This window comes from Stegostoma tigrinum, chromosome 24, assembly GCF_030684315.1.
Source record: "Stegostoma tigrinum isolate sSteTig4 chromosome 24, sSteTig4.hap1, whole genome shotgun sequence".
In the NCBI taxonomy this organism is placed as follows: Eukaryota; Metazoa; Chordata; class Chondrichthyes; order Orectolobiformes; family Stegostomatidae; genus Stegostoma; species Stegostoma tigrinum.
In genome coordinates this window covers 266,669-285,857 of record NC_081377.1, presented here as the reverse complement: position 1 = coordinate 285,857, position 19,189 = coordinate 266,669, and the positions used below count along the sequence as shown (strand labels likewise).

General features: G+C 44.7%; 1 protein-coding gene across 2 annotated transcripts in view; it reads left to right on the top strand.

Annotated features, from left to right (window-relative positions):
- The window catches only part of LOC125465071 (granulocyte colony-stimulating factor receptor-like), a 176,390-nt gene that overhangs the window by 72,822 nt on the left and 84,379 nt on the right, over positions 1 to 19,189 (top strand). For both annotated transcript variants that reach the window (XM_048558159.2, XM_048558158.2), the window contains exons 5-7: positions 4,508 to 4,698; positions 9,104 to 9,249; positions 10,602 to 10,755. In XM_048558159.2, the coding sequence (XP_048414116.2) occupies positions 4,508 to 4,698; positions 9,104 to 9,249; positions 10,602 to 10,755 (491 nt within the window). The remainder of the gene's footprint in view (positions 1 to 4,507; positions 4,699 to 9,103; positions 9,250 to 10,601; positions 10,756 to 19,189) is intronic.

The window sequence follows — 19,189 nt, the reverse complement described above, 5'->3', positions numbered from 1 at the left end:
AATCAGTGACCATGTGGGTAGAGAGGATTATTTTGGATGAGTTCAAAACTTCACTCACAGAAATGTTAAGAAATCACATGGAAGAGTAGAGAGTTAAGACTGCAAGATTGGCAGTGGAAATGGCAAATGATTGATTATGAGTTGGTTCATAGTTCAAATTTGGCTTCTAACATCAGTTTCAATCTGTGAAGATAAGGTCAAAGATCACACAACACCAGGTTATAGCCCAACAGGTTTATTTGAAGACGCAAGTTTTTGGAGACTCACTTTTTCTTCAGGTGTCAGTGAGAGAGGTGGCATTGGACACAGAAGTTATAAGCGAAAAATCAAATAGAACTGATGCAAATGTATTGAACAAAGTTAAAATGGCTGTTAAATCTTTAATCAGTTAGAAAGGATTAAAATGCAGGATCCTGAATTTCTTTCAAGTTAAAGCCCCGAGATATCAAAAGTTTTATCAGTTCCCTCAGTAAACCAGAAGTGATATCCCAGGTCAGACAATGCATTTTAAGTGTGAGGCATTGTTTAAAACCTGGCTGTGTATCAACCTGGAGTCAGACTGGTTTTATTTCCAAAGTAGGAATTTGTAAAATGCCACACTGTCTACTTCATTTAGAAACGATTAGTATACAAATTCCAGAATTGCTTTCCAGTCACTGCCCTGAGATAACCACAGATTTTATCAGGAACAAAAACAGAAGTTGCTGGAAAAGCTCAGCAGATCTGGCTAGATCTGTGAAGAAGAGGATCGAGGGTGATGCTTTGGGTCCAATGACCCTTCCTCAGGACTTTTCAGGTCACTGGACCCGAAACGTTAACTTTGATTTTTTTTCTTTCCAGATGCTGCCAGACTTGCTGAACTTTTCTAGCAACTTTGCTTTTGTTCCCAATTTCCAACATCTGCAGTTCTTTTGGCTTTTAAGGTTTTATACAAGATAATGAGAGGCATAGATAGAGTTGATAGCCAGAGACTATTTCCCAGGGCAGAAATGGCTAGCACGAGGGGTCATAGTTTTAAGCTGGTTGGTGGAAAGTATAGAGGGGATGTCAGAGGCAGGTTCTTTACGCAGAGAGTTGTGAGAGCATGGAATGCGTTGCCAGCAGCAGTTGTGGAAGCAAGGTCATTGGGGTCATTTAAGAGACTGCTGGACATGTATATGGTCACAGAAATTTGAGGGTGCATACATGAGGATCAATGGTCGGCACAACATTGTGGGCTGAAGGGCCTGTTCTGTGCTGTACTGTTCTATGTTCTATGTTCTATGTTCTATGTTCTATATCTGCAACTGATCTATATCCCGCTATATCCTTTGACTATCCACAACTCCACCGATCTTTGTATCATCTGTAAACTTACAAAACCACCCATCTACATTTTCAAAGTTATTAATAAAAATATAGCAGAGGTCCCAGTACAGATCCTTGTGGAACATTACTAGTCACAGACATCCAGCCATGGAATCACCTTTCCACGACCCTCTGCCTTCTATGGGCAAGTCGGTTCTGAATCCAAGCAGCCAAGTCAACGCACATCCCACACATCTTAATCTTCTGGATGAACATTCCACGAGGGATCTTGTCAAAAGCCTTACTTAAATACATACAGACAACATCCACTGCTCTGCCCTGATTGAGCACCTTTCTCACCTCCTTGAACAATTCAATCATGTTAGCAAGACATGACCTCCACAAAGCTATGCTGACTATCCCTAGTTAAGCCATACTTTTCCAAATGTGTGCAAATACTATCCCTAAGAATTATTTCCAATAGTTTCCCAATCACTGATACAAAACTCATCGGCCTAGGGTTTCCTGGATTATGCTGGTTTCCCTTCTTGAGCAGACAAGCATAATTAGCTACTCACTGGTTTTATGGGATCGCTCCAGTAGCTAATAATGATACAAAGAAGTTGTCTAATACTCCAGCAATCTCCTCTCTTGACTCTCTCAATAGCCTGAGGTAGATACCATCAGGCTCTGGAGTCCTATCCACCTTAATGCTCTTCAAGAGATTCAACACCTCTTCTTTCTTGATCTTAAAGTGCTCTAGCACATTAGGATGCGCCACACAAATCTCACTATTTTTCATATCCTTCAAGTGGATGAATATCCAAAGTAATCACTTAGGATCTAACACACATGCTTTGCCTTCAAGCACAAGTTCCCTCCTTAAATCTTGGATGGCCCTACCTTCTTCCTCGTTATCGTTTTGTTTTAATGTATGTATGGAATGCCTTGGGATTCTCTTTAACCCGGCTTGCTAAGGTCATTTCATCGCCCCTTCTTGTTGTCCTAATTCCCTACTAAAGTTCTTTCCTACTTTCTTTATATTCCTCATGGGCCCTGCTGATTTTAGCTCCCTAAACCTTACATATGCTTCTTTTATTCTTTTGACTAAATTCATAGCCTCTCATTATCAAAGGAGCCCTTCCTTTTTGTCCTTCCTTTTTCCTTGAACATGCCAGCCCTGAACTCTCATCAGCAAGATCTTAAACAATTCCCACATGTCAAATGTGGACTTGCCCAATAATAGCTCCTCCCAATTAACACTCCCTAGCTCCTGCCCAATACTTTGCCCTCCCCCAATTTAGTAACTTGCCACAAGGTCCTGATTTATTCTGATTCAAAGCCATCTTAAAACTTAAGGAGCTGTGATCACTGTTTCTAGAATGCTGTCCCACTGAAAGGTCGGCCACCTGGCTGGGCTCAATAGCCAATTCAAGGCCCAGTATAGCCCCTCGTCTAGCTGGACTATCCACGTACTGTTTCAATAAACCCTGTTCAATGCCTTTAACAAATTTTGCCCTGTCTACGCCTCTTGCTCTAATGGAGTCCCAGTCAGTATTGGGGAAGTTAAAGTCACCCACTATGACAATTGGTTTTTATTGCATTTTTCCATAATCTGACAAGATATTTGTTCCTCAATATCTCGGTGGCAGTTGAGGGCCCTCCAGTATAATCCTAACGGAGTGATTCTATGCTTATTGCCTCAGGAGATGAGTCCTCCAATATATTCCCTGAGTGTCGCTGTGACATCTCCCCGATTAGTAATGCCACTCCTCCTCCGCTTTTACCTTCCTCTCTAGCTTGTCTAAAACAACAAAACCTTGGAACATTGAGCAGCCAGTTCCGTCCCTCTCTCAACCAAGTCTTTATAATGGCTACAACGTTATAGTCCCACACATTGACCAAGTTCCAGGCTCATGTGTCTTACCTATAATACACCTTGTGTTGAAATAAATACACTTCAGTCCAGTAGCGCCATTGTGTTCACTTAGCTGTCTCTGCCTGTCCTTTCTTCCTGATTTACTGATCCTAACATAACCCATCCCTCTTGTACAGTTCTCTCCTGCTCCAGAAGAGGTCTCAATGATCCAAAAACATGAAAGCCTGCCCCCTGCACCAGCTCCTTTGCCACACTTACATCTGTCCAATCTTTCTATTCCTTGCCTCACTAGCATGTGGCACTGGCACTGGTAGTGACCCAGAGATTACTAGCCTCGAGGTTTTGTTTTTCAGCCTCTTTCCTAACTCAGTGTACTGTCTCTGCAGGACCTCATCCCTTTTTCTACCTATATCGTTGGCCCGATGTACACAAACGACCTCTGGTTGCTCACTCTCCCCCTTAAGAATTTTGTGGAACCCACTCATATCCGTACTTGATCCTGGCACAAGTGGGGTAACACACCACCCTGGAGTCTTGAATGCAGCCACTGAAATGCCTGTCTGTGCCCCTAACTAGCGAGTCTGCAGCACTATTGCTCATTTCGATCTTGCCCAATGCTGTTCTATGGCAAAGCCAGTTGTGGTGTCACAGGCCTGGCTGCTGCTATTATATTCCCCTGAGAGGCTGTGCCCCCACAACAGTATCCAAAGTGGTATACCTCTTTGAAAGGGGAGTATCCACGGGAGACTCCTGTGCTAGAGATAGGATGAACTGCCGATGCTGGAGAATCTGAGATAACATGGTGTGAAGCTAAATGAACATAGCAGCCCAAGCTGCGATAGGCTGTGTTCATCCAGCTTCACATTGTGTTATCTCAGACTCCTGCACTACCTGCCTGCCTCTCCTGGCGGTCACCCATCTACCTGATTGAACTGGTGGTATGTCCACCTCCCTGTAACTAATGTCTATAACACTCTCTGCTTCCTGTAAATTCCTCAGTGTACCCCTAATAGGCCCTAATTTACCCCGGTTAACTTCTTCCCTTGAATATATTGATAAAATATCTTAGGATTCTCTGTAATCCTGTTTTGCAAGTCCTTTTTCATGCCCCCTTTTTGCTCTAATTGCTTTTGTAGGTTCCCTCTTACTCTTCCTCTATTCCTTTTGGACCACAGATGATTTTCTCCCTTTGGACTTGCTGAAAGCCCGACTCTTTGTTATCCAGTCCTGAATTATCTTTGACATCAGGGTTCTCTGAACTTATTGCTCCTACATTTCCCTCGAAAGGGAATTGCCTGCCCATGCTGCCTGCTGATCTGTGTCGGCATGTTTCCTCCTTAGGAATTTGGGTAAGTGCCATAATCATGAAATGGATGCAAAGTGGAATGATTGCTTGTCTCAGGATTCCCATTCCTGTACTGTTCCTCGTGACAAACTCCGTCTCTTCTCCACTGACGATATCTTTGTGCTCGCGAAGAATGAACTCGGATCCCAAGTGTCTGACGTCCTGTGCCTTGATGCAATGGATGTGGGTGAGTGAGTTTTGAAGCTCTGTAAACATTGTTCTCAAATTCTCCCTCAACTGCTGATCTCCCGTTTGTCATATGGTGTCATTCTGCTGTGCCAATTACTCCCTCCAACTCTTCTGTCGGTGGATATTCATTAGATAGCACAGAGCTATAGGAACTAATATCCTGACACTACAGTGCCCTGCACTCTGACACTGATGCGCTGACATAGGATCCTGACACCATAGGAACTGGGACCCTGACATTTTGCAATCAAGGGCATTGACAGGTACCATGAGTTTAGTTTAGTTATTTAGACCCATCACTCCACCATCACAGTACCTTGACCCCAATGGTAAACTATCTGGTAATCAGACTCTACAGTATTACACACATTGGCATTAAACAATCTGGTGACTTGTTTCTATATCATCTGGGTTTGACAGTGAGAGTCTTTTTCCAAGGATGATGACTTCAGCTTGTACAAGGGGGCATAGCTACAAACTGAGGAATGATAGATTTAAAAGAGATGTCAGAGGCAGGTTCTTTACTCAGAGAGTGGTAAGGGCATGGAACGCCCTGCCTGCCAATGTAGTTCATGCAACCACATTAGGGGCATTTAAACAGTCCTTGGATAAGCATATGGATGATGATGGGATAGTGTAGGGGGAGGGATTAGTTCACAGGTCAGCGCAACATCGAGGGCCGAAGGGCCTGTTTTGCGCTGTATTGTTCTATGTTTTATAACACTCCGCTGTCTGGGGCCAGGACACCATAGTAACTGATACCTGATGCTACAGTAATAGTGAGAACCTGAAAACATCACACATCGCTAACATGGTGTGAGTGCAGTAACTAGACCCATCAGCCTGGCACAACATTAACAGGGAGCTGATACTAAACTATCAGGTACTCTAGCACTATGGTGTCTGAGACACCAATACTACAATAATATGAACCCTGTCACTACTGTAACACAGACTGCAACACAGCATTATCATAGACCCTGACACTGCATGAAAACAGACTCTGACCCTACTGCGCCTTTCAAGAAGGAAAACCAGTAAAAGTGCTGAATGAGACTCAGGTCAAATTTATAGAATTGTAGAATTTGAAGGAGACCTTCAACCCATTGTGTCCATAACAGGTCCCAAAAGAGCTACCCAGCCAGCCCCAGTCTCCGGCCCTGTCTGTATAGCCCTCATCACTTTCAAATATAACCTAGCCTTCTTTTTAAACCTCCCAGGCAGAGTATTCCAAATCCTAACAACTCTTTGTAAAGGAATCACCCCATCTCACTTCTATCTCTCTTACTGACAACCTTGAAATTGTGACCCTTCATTCCTGATATACCACCACGTGGAAACAGAATAGCCTTCTTTACCCTTTCAAAATTGTTCATCCTATTGAACATCTCAATACAGTCACCTCTGTTGCAAGAAGAATAAAGTCAGAAGCCACAAGAACCAGATTATAGTCCAACAGGTTTATTTGAAATCAAGCATTTGGAATGCTGCTCCATCGATGTTCCCTGTGTTTTCAAGTAAACCTGTTGAACTATAACTTGGTGTCATGTGACTTCTGACTTTGTCCACCCAATTCATGATGGGCACCTCCACACCAATTTCTCTAATCTTTCCTTAGATCTAAAATCCTCCATAGCTAATAAGAACTGCCGATGCTGGAGTCAGAGATAACACAATGTGCAGCTGGAGGAACCCAGCAGGGCAGGCAGCATCTGAGGAGCAGGAAAGCTGACGTTTTTGATTGTGACCCTTCTTCAGAAATGGGGGTGAGAGAAAGGGATCTCTGAAATAAAGAGAAAGAGGAGGGTTGGGGCTGGAGAAGGTAGGTGGGAAGGTGACGGGGAGTGGTGGGGATTGGTCAGTGAGGTGGTGGGAGAGAAGATGGACAGGTTGTGGTCAGGTCAAGGAGGTGGGGATGAGAGGGAGGGTTGGTCATGGGGAGATTTTGAAAACTGATAAAATCCACATTTGGGCCATTGGGCTGTTGGCTCCCAAGGTGGAATAAGATGTGCTGCTGCTCCAGTTTGCAGGTGGCGTCATTGTGACACTGGAGGGGACCCAGGATGGACATGTCCCCCAGGAAGTGGGAGGTGGGAGTTAAAATGGTTGGCAAGTGGAAGGTGTTGTCGTTTGTCGCAGGCGCTCTACAAAGCAATCTCCAAGGTCTCACCTATGGATTTTACCAGTTTTAAAATCTCACCACCCCCGACCTCATCCCATGACCAACCCTGCCTCTCATCCTCGCCTCCTTGACCTGATACAACTTATCCATCTTCTCTCCCACCTATCTGCTCCTCCCACCTCACTGACCAATCCCCACCACTCCCTACCTGCACTCACCTATCGCCAACACACCTACCTTCCCCAACCCCACCCCCGTCTCTGTATTTATTTCCCAGCTTCCTTCACCCCCCCCCCCCCCCCCCCATTTCAGAAGAAGGGTCCTGACCTGAAACACAGCTTTCCTGCCCCTCTGATGCTGCCCGGCCTCCTGTGTTCCTCCAGCTCCACACTGTGTTTTCTCTAAAATCCTTCATGCCTGGCATCATTCCAGTAAATCTCCATTGCATTACCTCTGGGGCTTTAGCATCCTTCCTTAAATGAGGTATTGAGAACTGAATACAATACTCCAAATGTGATTTGATTTGTAGAGGTTTGGCATCACTTCCTTGCTTATATACTGAATGCCTCTACTTAGAAACTCAAGGATCCAATCAGCCTTTTTAACAACTGTTTCAACTTATCTGCCCACCTTCATAGAATCATGCATTGAACCCCAAGACCCCTCTACTGCTTCACTCTCCTCAATGTTGTACCATTCAACGTTTATTATCTCTGTTTGTTCTACCAAAATTCTTTACCTCACATTTTTCTGTACTGAAATGCACCTGCCAGGTGTGTTCCCATTTTATCAACTTGTCAATGTCCCTCTGAAGTCACTCATTTCACTATTCACTACTAGCTAAGTATCATCAGCAAATTTGGAGATTTTACCCTCAGCACCCATCTGCAAATCTTTTATGTAAAAGTAAGACCCCTTCGAGTATTATTCATGTTTTACTATTTGTTTCCTTCTTGGTCACGTCATCTTCAAGAATGAGGATGCCAGCATGACAGTATCTGGGATTCTGACAATACCATCAATGAATCCTGGCACTAAAACTAGTGGGACTGTGATTCAACAGCAACTGAAACATTTACACTGTACCACCTACAAGGCACAAGTCAGGAATACGATATTCCCTACATGCCTGGATGGGTGCACCAACAATACTCAAGAAGCTTGACACTATCCAAGACAAAACAGCCCGCTTGATTGGCACCACTTCCACAAACATACACTCCCTTCACTTCTGACATTCAGTAACAGCAGTGTGTACCATCTACAAGATGCACTGCAGAAATTCACCAAAGATCCTGAGACAGCATCTTCCCAACACACAACCACTACTAGGCGGACAAAGGCAGAAGGTACATTGGAATACCATCATCTCCAAGTCCACCTCCACATCATTCACCATCCTGATGTGAAATGTATCATCATTCCCCCGGTGTCACAGTGTTAAAATTCTGGATCTTGTTCCATAACTGCATTATGTGTATACATACGGTACTTGGACTATAACGGTTCAGAAGAAAAGTCCTCAGGGGTTACTTGGGATGGGCAACAAATGCTGGCCCAGCCAGCGATGCCCATATCCACTGAATTAATTAAAAAATAACCGGAACCATGACACGACAGTAATCAGAGCACTGACACTACAGTTTCTGGAACCCTGACAATTCTAGAGCTCTGATACGACTGTACTTGGGACTCTGATACCATAAGAACTGGGAACCTGGCATGACAGGATCTGGAATGCTGACTCTACAGAATATGGACTCCAACATTATAGCAACTAGGATCTAAAAGTAGAGTATCTGGGGTTCCAACACTATTGTTCCTGAGATTTTACAGCTGCAATAGTGGAATGTGGGACACACTCAACACTAAGTAGCAGAGACTAGAGCAGTACAGTATCTGGGACCGGCCATGATTGTATCTGTGCATTAATACAGACACTGCCATAACAGATGTTACGTGGACACTTACCATATCTGACACAACTGCACATGGGTCCCAACATTAAGGTATCTGAGTCTACCATTGTACCTGGGAGCCTGACACTACAGTATCTGGAACCTCGATACTACAGTATCTGGCACTGGGTGATCATTGTGTCGGAAACTCAGAATACAGTCAGAGCAATCTGAAAGTCACAGCATCTGCGCCATTGGTGAATCTCCGAGTTTTGACTTTTTTCAGATCCTTCTGAGTTTTTATGACACTGTAATTGAGAAATCTTGTGCCTCAGCTGCCAATTTTTGCCCTGATTATTGCTTCCTCTTTGTTCTCACATTAGTGAAACTAGAGCAGCCTGTCGATCCCATCATACAAGGAGATCCACGAAGCAGCAATTGTTTGATTCTAAGATGGAGGATAAGAATTAAACCCCACATTCAATGCCAGTTGCAGTACCGGGAACACAGCGAGTCTGCTTGGAGACAAGTTAGTGCTGATCATATTGATTCTTGTCCTGGGAGGATGTTAGGTGCAAGTCAACTTCTGGCAATAGTTAAGGGTGACACGACATCAGATTTAGATTTAGATTTATTTGTCACGTGCTAAGCATAGGAATACATAGGTACAGCGAAAACTGCACAAAGTCACCATTCACTGGTGCCCACTTGGTTACATAAACCAGAATTAAAAGGTTTAACTGAGCTAGAAAGTAAGCAAGAAAACAGAGTCCAGATCTCAGAGCCACAAATTCCATCGCCACAACAGTGCAGGCACTGCTCCAATTACTGGATCACCCAGGAGGCAAAACACTTCCACCACCGTCACCGCCTCACCGCCCCTGCCCCGCTGTCACCACCTCACCATCCCACCCTCACCGCCATCACACCCCGCCCTCACAGTTCCACCTCCATCATCATCGCCTCACCATCCCACCTTCACCGCCCTGCTCCCATCGCCTCACCGTCCGTCACTCCCTCGCTGTCACTGCCTCACTGTCCCACCCTCACTGCCGTCACCATCCCACCTTTACCGCTGTCACTGCCATCGCCTCACCGTCTGCCCCTCTCTCACCATCCCACCCTCACTGCCCCGCTCCCATCACCTCACCATCCCTCCCTCCCACACCATCCCACCCTCACCATCCCCGTCTCGCCATCATTGCCTCACCGTCCATCACTCCCTCACCATCACCGCCTCACTGTCCCACCCTCACCGTCCCACCCTCACCACTGTCAACCCCATCACCTCACCGTCTGTCCCTTCGTCACCATCCCTCCCTCACCGCCATCACCACCCTGCCCTCACAGTCCCACCTCCATCATTGCCTCACCGTCCATCACTCCCTCACCGTCCCCGCCTCACTGTCACCACCTCACTGCCGTCACCGGCCCACCTTCACCGCTTTCACGACCATCACCTCACCATCCCTCCCTCACCATCCCACCCTCACCGCCTCACCACCCCTTCCCTGCTGTCACTGCCCCGCCGTCCCACTCCTCCTGCTGAACCAGCCCACATTTGATCCGCCACTGTTGCTGTGGCCCATGCTCGATCTGCCGTCACTGCAGAACATGGCCTGCCTGTTCAGCTTCTAGTTATGACCAAACCCCTTCCCGACTCCTTAGGCCATTAGTTAAACGGGCGGGGGTTGGGCAGGGTTAAGAATACTGCAGAGAGGAGCAAAGGAAGTGAAAGAAAAGAAAAGTAAAGGGAACTGGTGAGCAGAGTGTAGCTCCAAAATGGAGCGACTTACCGTGTCACCACCTTGCCAGATTTATTGGACTGTGAGGACTTTTGAAAAGCATTTTATTTTAAGCTCTTCACTTTCATTTTCACAGATTTTGGCTTTCAAAGAACTGCAGAAAGAGGAGCGTCTGTGCCAGTTGTCACCAGGCACTGAGTACCTAATCCGCATGCGTTGTAAGTTGTCTGGTACAACTCAATACTGGAGTGACTGGAGCACAGAATACTCTGGACGCACTGCAGAAAGCCGTACGTACCACAACCATCACACATAGGGCTAAACCTCTGCCCAAGTAGCATACATTCACCAAACAACCAAAGGGTGTACCTGGGACCTTTGAGTCGGTTATCTCTCACCAGAGTATCATACTGAAAATCAAAGCCTGCTAGAGTTATCACAAAAGTTAAAGATTTTATAAAAGCCAGTTTACTTTGAGAGTCTGGTTGCCAGAAAGCATGGACCACGTTTTTGTACTTGACAAGAATTATTGATTTTTACAAATAAGTAGATTCCAGACATATAATGGTGAACCATTTCATATCCCTTGACCAATTAAAACTCTAAACCCCTGTAATGCCCCCCCTCTACACATACAAACAGACACTAAGAAAGGGTGCAATGGATGGAGGAAAGGAGTGGGAAGGCAGTTCAGGCTGTCAGTCTACTATCACATGTAGGCTAAGCCCGGTAGGGGCAGCAGTTTCCTTCTGTACAGGAACTGTAATGAACCAGATGCCTTTATCTGACAATCGACAGTTGTTTCATAGTCATGGTACAGGGCTAATGGTAAGATTCTTAGCAGTGTAGATGAGCAGAGAGATCTCAGTGACCATGTACACAGATCCTTGAAAGTTGCCACCCAGGTTGACAGGGCTGTTAAGAAGGCATACAGTGTTTTAGCTTTTATTAATAGAGGGATCGAGTTCCGGAACCAAGTGGTTATGGTGAAGCTGTACAAAATTCTGGTGTGGCTGCACATGGAGTATTGTGTACAGTTCTGGTCACCGCATCATAAGAAGGATGTGGAAGCGTTGGAAAGGGTGCAGAGGAGATTTACTAGGATGTTGCCTGGTATAGAGGGAAGGTCTTAGGAGGAAAGGCTGAGGGACTTGAGGCTGTTTTCATTAGAGAGAAGAAGGTTGAGAGGTGACTTAATTGAAACATATAAAATAATCGGTGGGATAGGGTGGATAGGGAGAGCCTTTTTCCTAGGATGGTGACGGTGAGCACGAGGGGGCATAGCTTTAAATTGAGGGGTGAAAGATATAGGACAGATGTCAGAGGTAGTTTCTTTACTCAGAGAGTAGTAAGGGAATGGAACGCTTTGCCTGCAACGGTAGTAGATTTGCCAACTTTAGGTACATTTAAGTCGTCATTGGATAAGCATATGGACGTACATGGAATAGTGTAGGTTAGATGGGCTTCAGATTGGTATGGCAGGTCGGCACAACATCGAGGGCCGAAGGACCTGTACTGTGCTGTAATGTTCTATGTTCTATGTCATCATTTGACTGTTAATGCTAGATTTTTTAAATGAATTTAAATTCAACAACAAGCCATGGAGGGATTGAAACCCATGTCCATAGAACATTACCAGTGTCTCTGGTGCTTAATACTGGCGCCTCCCCATACTGCTTCACAATGCCAATACATCATCTCCCACTTGAAATGTTCTACCTGCTGAATGTTTACCTGCCTAATCTTTCATTTTCATTTGTGAAACTTTTAAATGTTGTTGTGCTACCCAACATGGTCCAGTCCAACGAAAGGATTTGTGTTAGATCACTAAGAAAAGAGGAACGCGTCCACGATCTTGTCAAATATCTGGCTTTATTTCTTTTTCTTTGTTGACTACATAGTTGGAAGTTGCGACCTCTGCAGCAACAGCTTTAATTGTGTTTTTTAAACACTTTGACTTGATCCTCTGTGACATACTCGAAAGCTGTTCCCCATACCCTATAATCACAAGGTCTAGGCAACAATCCATTCGTCATGTACTCTCATGTCTGCTTTAGATTGATTTCCTTACTTTCGACCACACCCAGGTTTATGCAACTGTATGTAAATTTAACCCTTGTTACGCCGTAGCTTGATCACACAATTTTCAATATACTCCCCCTACTTTTGATTCTTCCCAGACAGAATCACACAAACAAACCTAGTAATAATATGTAGGTCACCTGGAGTATCGAAGAGCAGTAAAATAAAGAATTTTAGGCATTTGCTGAATCCAACATTTAAGCAACATAAACAAGAAATACAGAACAAGAATCAGAACAACAAAAAATGATGCAATCAAGTTCCTTATCTTGGGCTATTATAACAATTGTTATTAAGCTTCAAGCTCAATCACTGGTTGCTCATTAACATCATACATGAATTCAAATTTCTTAGCTGTCTTTTTTGAGGTATCTGTATGTCAACAGTTTCGGACCCTTCCACTTCAGCTCACTATCATTGTTTTGAAGTCAGTTTCTCTATGGATTATGTGTCAGTGTCTTTATCGTTTAAACTATGCTCTGGGGCTCTTCCTAGCCACACTAATTATTTGTCAAGTAGGTGTACATGTCTGAGACCCATTCTTCAGTGCCAAATTATTTTTTAAACCAAACATTCCCTCATGTTGATTACTTCCAAGGCAACAATCACTTTCGTACACTTACATCGCTATCCCAAAACCATGTCATGCATTCTCGACTCTCATATGATCATATCAAAAGATTTATGAGATTTTATTTATCTCTCCACATACAGTCCTGATGTCTCAGGCAGTGGCTTGATCACCAAGTTCAGGTCTCTCGTTCCTTTTTCATTTATCTGAGTTAAGTTTAACAATGTCAGGAGATCTCACACCCGTGTTGTGCTCCTCTTGCTCAATGTGGGAGCTCAGGGACAGGGCTGATGTCCCTGACTCCTTCATGCAAGAAGTGTGTCCAGCTGCAGCTCTTGTTAGACCGCATGATGGCTCTGGAGCTGCTGATGGACTCACTTTGGAGCATACGCGATGTTGAGGGGGTCGTGGCTAGCACGTTTAGCAAGTTGGTCACACCACAGATTAGGATTGCTGAGGGAGAAAGGGAATGGGTGACCAAAAGGCAGAGGAGGAGCAGGAAGGCAGTGCAGGTGTCCCCTGCGATCATCTCCCTCCAAAACAGGTATTCGGGTTTGGATACTGTTAGGGGAGATGGCTCACCAGGGGAAGGTAGCAGTAGCCAGGTTCACGGCACCGTGGCTGGCTCTGCTGTACAGAAGGGCGGGAAAATGAGTGGAAGGGCGATAGTCATTGGGATTCAATTGTAAGGGGAGTAGATAGGCGGTTCTGCGGTCGAAAACGAGACTCCCAAATGGTATGTTGCCTCCCAGGTGCACGGGTCAGCGACGTTTCACATCAACTGCAGGACATTCTGAAGGAGGAGGGTGAACAGCCAGCTGTCGTGGTGCATACAGGCATCAATGATACAGGTAGAAAATGGGATGAGGTCCGACAAGCAGAATTTAGGGAGTTAGCAGCCAAGTTAAAAAGTAGGACCTCAAAAGGTAGTAATCTCAGGATTGCTACCAGTGCCACGTGCTAGTCAGTACAGATGTGAAAGAATTGCCAGGATGAATGCATGGCTTGAGAGATGGTGCAGGAGGGAGGTGTTGGGACATTGGAAACCGTTCTGGGGAAGGTGGGACTATCATAAAATCGGACGGCCTACACCGGGGCAGAACTGGAACCAATGTCCTTGGCGGTGCTTTTGCTAATGCTGTGGGGGAGAGTTTAAACTAATGTGGCGGGGGATGGGAACCAAATATTGGACAGAAAAGAGGTAGAAACGAAAGCCTGTAGGGAACGAGATAATGGAGTCAGAGTGACTAAAGGGAAAAGTAGTCGGGGAGCAGATAATGAACACAAAGGGACAGGTGGTCTGAGGTGCATTTGTTTTAATGCGAGAAGTGTAGTAGACAAGGCAGATGAGCTTAGGGCTTGGATCGGTGCCTGGGAGTATGATGTTATTGCTATTACTAAGACTTGGTTGAGGGAAGGGCATGATTGGCAATTAGTTGTCCCAGGATATCGCTGCTTCAGACGGGATAGAGATGGAGGTAAAAGGGGTGGAGGAGTTGCAATACTGGTCAAAGATGATATCACAGCCACACTGAAGGAGGGCTCCATGGAGGACTCAAGCAGTGAGGCAATATTGGTAGAACTCAGAAATAGGAAGGATGCAGTAACAATGTTGGGGCTTTACTACAGGCCTCCCAACAGCGAGCGTGAGATAGAGGTACAAATATGTAAACAGATGATGGAAAGGTGTAGGAGAAACAGGGTGGTGGTGATGGGATATTTTATTTTTCCCAACATTGACTGGGATTCACTCAGTATTAGGGGTCAAGATGGAGCAGAATTTGTAAGGTATGTCCAGGAGGGTTTTCTAGAGCAGTATGTACGTAGTCCAACTCGGGAAGGGGCCATACTGGACCTGGTGTTCGGGAATGAACCCGGCCAGGTGGTTGAAATTACAGTAGGGGACTACTTTGGAAATAGTGACCACAATTCCCTTAGTTTTACAATACTCATGGACAAAGATGGGAGTGGTCCTAAAGGAAGAGTTCTAAACTGGGGGAAGGCCGACTATACCAAGATTCGGCAGGATCTGGGGAATGTAGATTGGGAGAAACTGTTTTAAGATAAATCCACATTTGATATGTGGGAGGCTTTTAAAGAGAGTTTGATTAGCGTGCAGGAGAGACTTGTTCCTGTGAAAATGTGGAATAGAAAAGGCAAGATTAGGGAACCCTGGATGACAGGTGAAATTGAGAGACTAGCCAAGAGGAAAAAGGAAGCATACATGAGGTCTAGGTGACTGAAGGCAGACGAAGCTTTGGAAGAAAATGGGGAATGTCGAGCGAATCAAAAACGAGGGATTAAGAGAACTAAGAGAGGACATGAGATATTGCTGGCAAACATGGTTAAGGAAAATCCCAAAGCTTTTTATTCATATATAAAAGAGCAAGAGGGTAACTAGAGGAAGGATTGGCCCACTTAAGGACAAAGATGGAAAGTTATGCACTGAGTCAGAGAAAATGGGTGACATTCTTAATGAGTACTTTGCATCAGTATTCACCAAGGAGAGGGACATGACAGATGTTGAGGTTAGGGATAGATGTTTGCTTACTCTAGGTCAAGTTGACATAAGGAAGGAGGAAGTGTTGGGTACCCTAAAAGACATTAAGGTGGACAAGTCCCCTGGTCGGAATGGGATCTATCCCAGGTTATTGAGGGAAGCGAGAGGGGAAATAGCCGGGGCCTTAACAGATATCTTCGCAGCATCCTTAGACACGGGTGAGGTCCCGGAGTACTGGAGGTTTGCTAATGTTGTCCCCTTGTTTAAGAAGGGTAGCAAGGATAATCCAGGTAATTATCGACTGGTGAGCCTGACGTCAGTGCTTGGGAAGCTACTGGGGAAGATACTGAGGGATAGGATCTATTCCCATTTGGAAGAAAAAAAGGGCTTATCGGTGATAGGCAACATGGTTTTGAGCAGGGAATGTCATGTCTTAATAGAATTCTTTGAGGACGTGACAAAGTTGATTGATGAGGGAAAGGCTGTAGATGTCACATACATGGACTTCAGTAAGGCGTTTGGTAAGGTTCCCCATGGCAGGCTGATGGAGAAAGTGAAGTCACATGGGGTCCAGGGTGTGCTAGCTAGATGGATAAAAAAAAAACTGGCTAGGCTACAGGAGACAGAGTAGTAGAAGGGAGTTTCTCAAATTGGAGACCTGTGACCAGTGGTGTTCCACAGGGATCTGTGCTGGGACCACTGTTGATTTGTGATATATGTAAATGATTTGGAGGAAGATGTAGGTGGTCTGATCAGCAAGTTGCAGATGACACTAAGATTGGTGGAGTAGCAGATAGTGAAGGGGACTGTCAGAGATTACAGCAGAATATAGATAGACTAGAGAGTTGGGCAGATAAATGGCAGATGGCGTTCAATCCAGGCAAATGCGAGGTGATGCATTTTGGAAGATCAAATTCAAGGGCGAACTATAAAGTAAATGGGAAAATGATGAACAGAGAGATCCGAGTGTTCAGGTCCATTGTTCCCTGAAGGTGGCAACGCAGGTCAATAGGGTGGTCAAGAAGGCATAAGACATGCTTTCCTTCATCGGACGGGGTATTGAGTACAAGAGTTGGCAGGTCATGTTACAGTTGTATGAGACTTTGGTTCGGCCACATTTAGAGTACTGTGTACAGTTCTGGTTGCCACATTACCAAAAGGATGTGAATGCTTTGGAGATGGTGCAGAGGAGGTTCACCAGGATGTTGCTTGGTATGGAGGGTGCTAGCTACGAAGAGAGGTTGAGTAGATTAGGATTATTTTCATTAGAAAGACGGAGATTAAGGGGGGGGACCTGATTGAGGTCTATAAAATCATGAGGGGTAGAGAAAGGGTGGACAGCAAGAAGCTTCCCCCCCCCCCCACCCAGAGTGGGGGACTCAATTACTAGGGGTGATGAGTTCAAAAAAAGAGAGAGAGGAGGAAAGTTTAAGGGAGATATACTTTGAAAGTTCTTTACACAGAGGGTGGTGGGTGCCTGGAACGTGTTGCCAGCAGAGGTGGTAGACGCAGACACATTAGCGTCTTTTAAGATTTATCTGGACAGGTACATGGATGGGCAGGGAGCAAATGGACACAGACCTTTAGAAAATAGATGACAGGTTTGACACAGGATCTCAAATCGGCACAGGCTTGGAGGGCCAAAGGGCCTGTTCCTGTGCTGTAATTTTCTTTGTTCTTTGAAAGACAAGTACACAAACATCAACAAGAGAAAGCTATAGTTTACTGCTCTAACCTAAAATTCTCTTCCACTAAAATGCATGTTATAACTTCAATTGCCATTTCAAATCATTGTTCTATTTCTTTCCCCATCACTTCACTCCATCCCTAATTACCTCATCTCATCCAATTTTGCAATTTAACTACTGCCACCTATCTAATTCCAGAGATCTAAAGAGATATGTAGTCCATGGTAAATCATCTTATAATAGTTTAAAACAGAAATCCAACATTTCCGTTTGATTCAGTCAAAACATGCTTTGTTCATTCTATCTCTAAGATGGCACACATAGTTTAAAGTTACTTTATAACTCATTCTGGACATTTGATACATCTCCTGTGTAGATTTGTTCAAATTCAAAATTCTGTTTACTCCCCCAAAGTCGCCAACAATTTTTATGCATTGAAATTCCTGATACCCAATACTTTTAATGTTATCGCAGTAGTTCTCCGATGCTGAGATGTGCTATTAATGATTGGTTTGATGGATTGAGGATACCTCACCCATCACTGTGCTGAAAACTTTGAAAGTCTGCAGACAGGTTCAGAGGTTCGTAGCTATCCATGAAAGCCTTCAATGTCTTTCAGTCATTGAAAAACAAAACACCATCCATCCATTCCACTTCAAGCAGAATGGGTTAATTAGTAATGTTTAAGGGGTGGGGTGGTAACTCCTGGACATAATTACATCAACTCTCTCTCTTCCTCCATTTCAGAAATAAATGTCTTATAAATAACATAGAAAAAGCCCATCTCCTTTGTTAGATTGTACACTGTTTTTAAACACTTTGATATTAGTTTCATCAGGGATTTTGTTCAGAGAAAATTGCATTTCCAAAATTCCAACTTTCCTATTACTTGGATACTTTCACACCAAAGTACATTTACAATAAGCAAATCATCTCATCCAGAATTAAAGATTCACTCATGTGTTAAAATAGAATTTGGAAGTTCACTCTGGCCAGAAGATGAAATTCCAAATGTGATAATTTCCAATTCCAAGATGTAAATGTTTACCAAGCTTTAAAAAAAAATTTCATTGCAGATTTTTGCTTTGCGCAACCAAAGATAGTTCCTTAAAAGGACATTACATTAACCAGACATGTTCCACATTGATACAGATATCCAGACAGCAAACTAATTTCAAAGCACTCCCAGATCTTGAACTCCAGAGAATTAAAAAACACAAATATTACATAAGACAACATTTAACAACCATTAAACAAAGCTGCATTCAAACCAGACCACAAAGAGTTAATAGTTCAATGACCACAGCACTAAAAGCTAGTCTCTCGCGAAGTGTCAGCGTGGGTGTGTGGCAGCGTGCGTGTGAGAGAGAGAGAGAGGGAGAGGGAGCGCGCACACGCGTGGGAGAGGGGGCGCGCGCGCGAGAGAGAGGCGGCAGCGCGCGCACGAGAGAGCGAGAGGGGGAGCGCGCGCACGAGAGAGAGAGGGGGGGCGCGCGCACGAGAGAGAGAGGGGGGGAGCGCGCGCGTGCGAGAGAGAGAGAGAGAGAGAGAGCTCGTGAGAGTGTGTGTGTGTGAGAGAGTGATCACGGAAGCAGTGTTTACCAGAATTGGCTCTGGTCCCCAACGCTTAAGTTTGCATAAGGCCTCAGTTAGGCTGAGTACTAATACTAGAAATCCTTTTCAGATTAAGGGTACATCTCCAGTTCCAGTCTCTTACAAGAAGCAGTGGGTTCAGTTACTTGATTGTAGTCAATGGCTCGGGCACAAGCTTGATGGGTCGAGATTTGTTGTGAAAGATTCACCAACATCGGCTCATCATTTTTTCAATGGAAAATGGTTGCCTGAGCCCTAATTAAACACCCAGAGGTTTTTCAGGAAGGCGG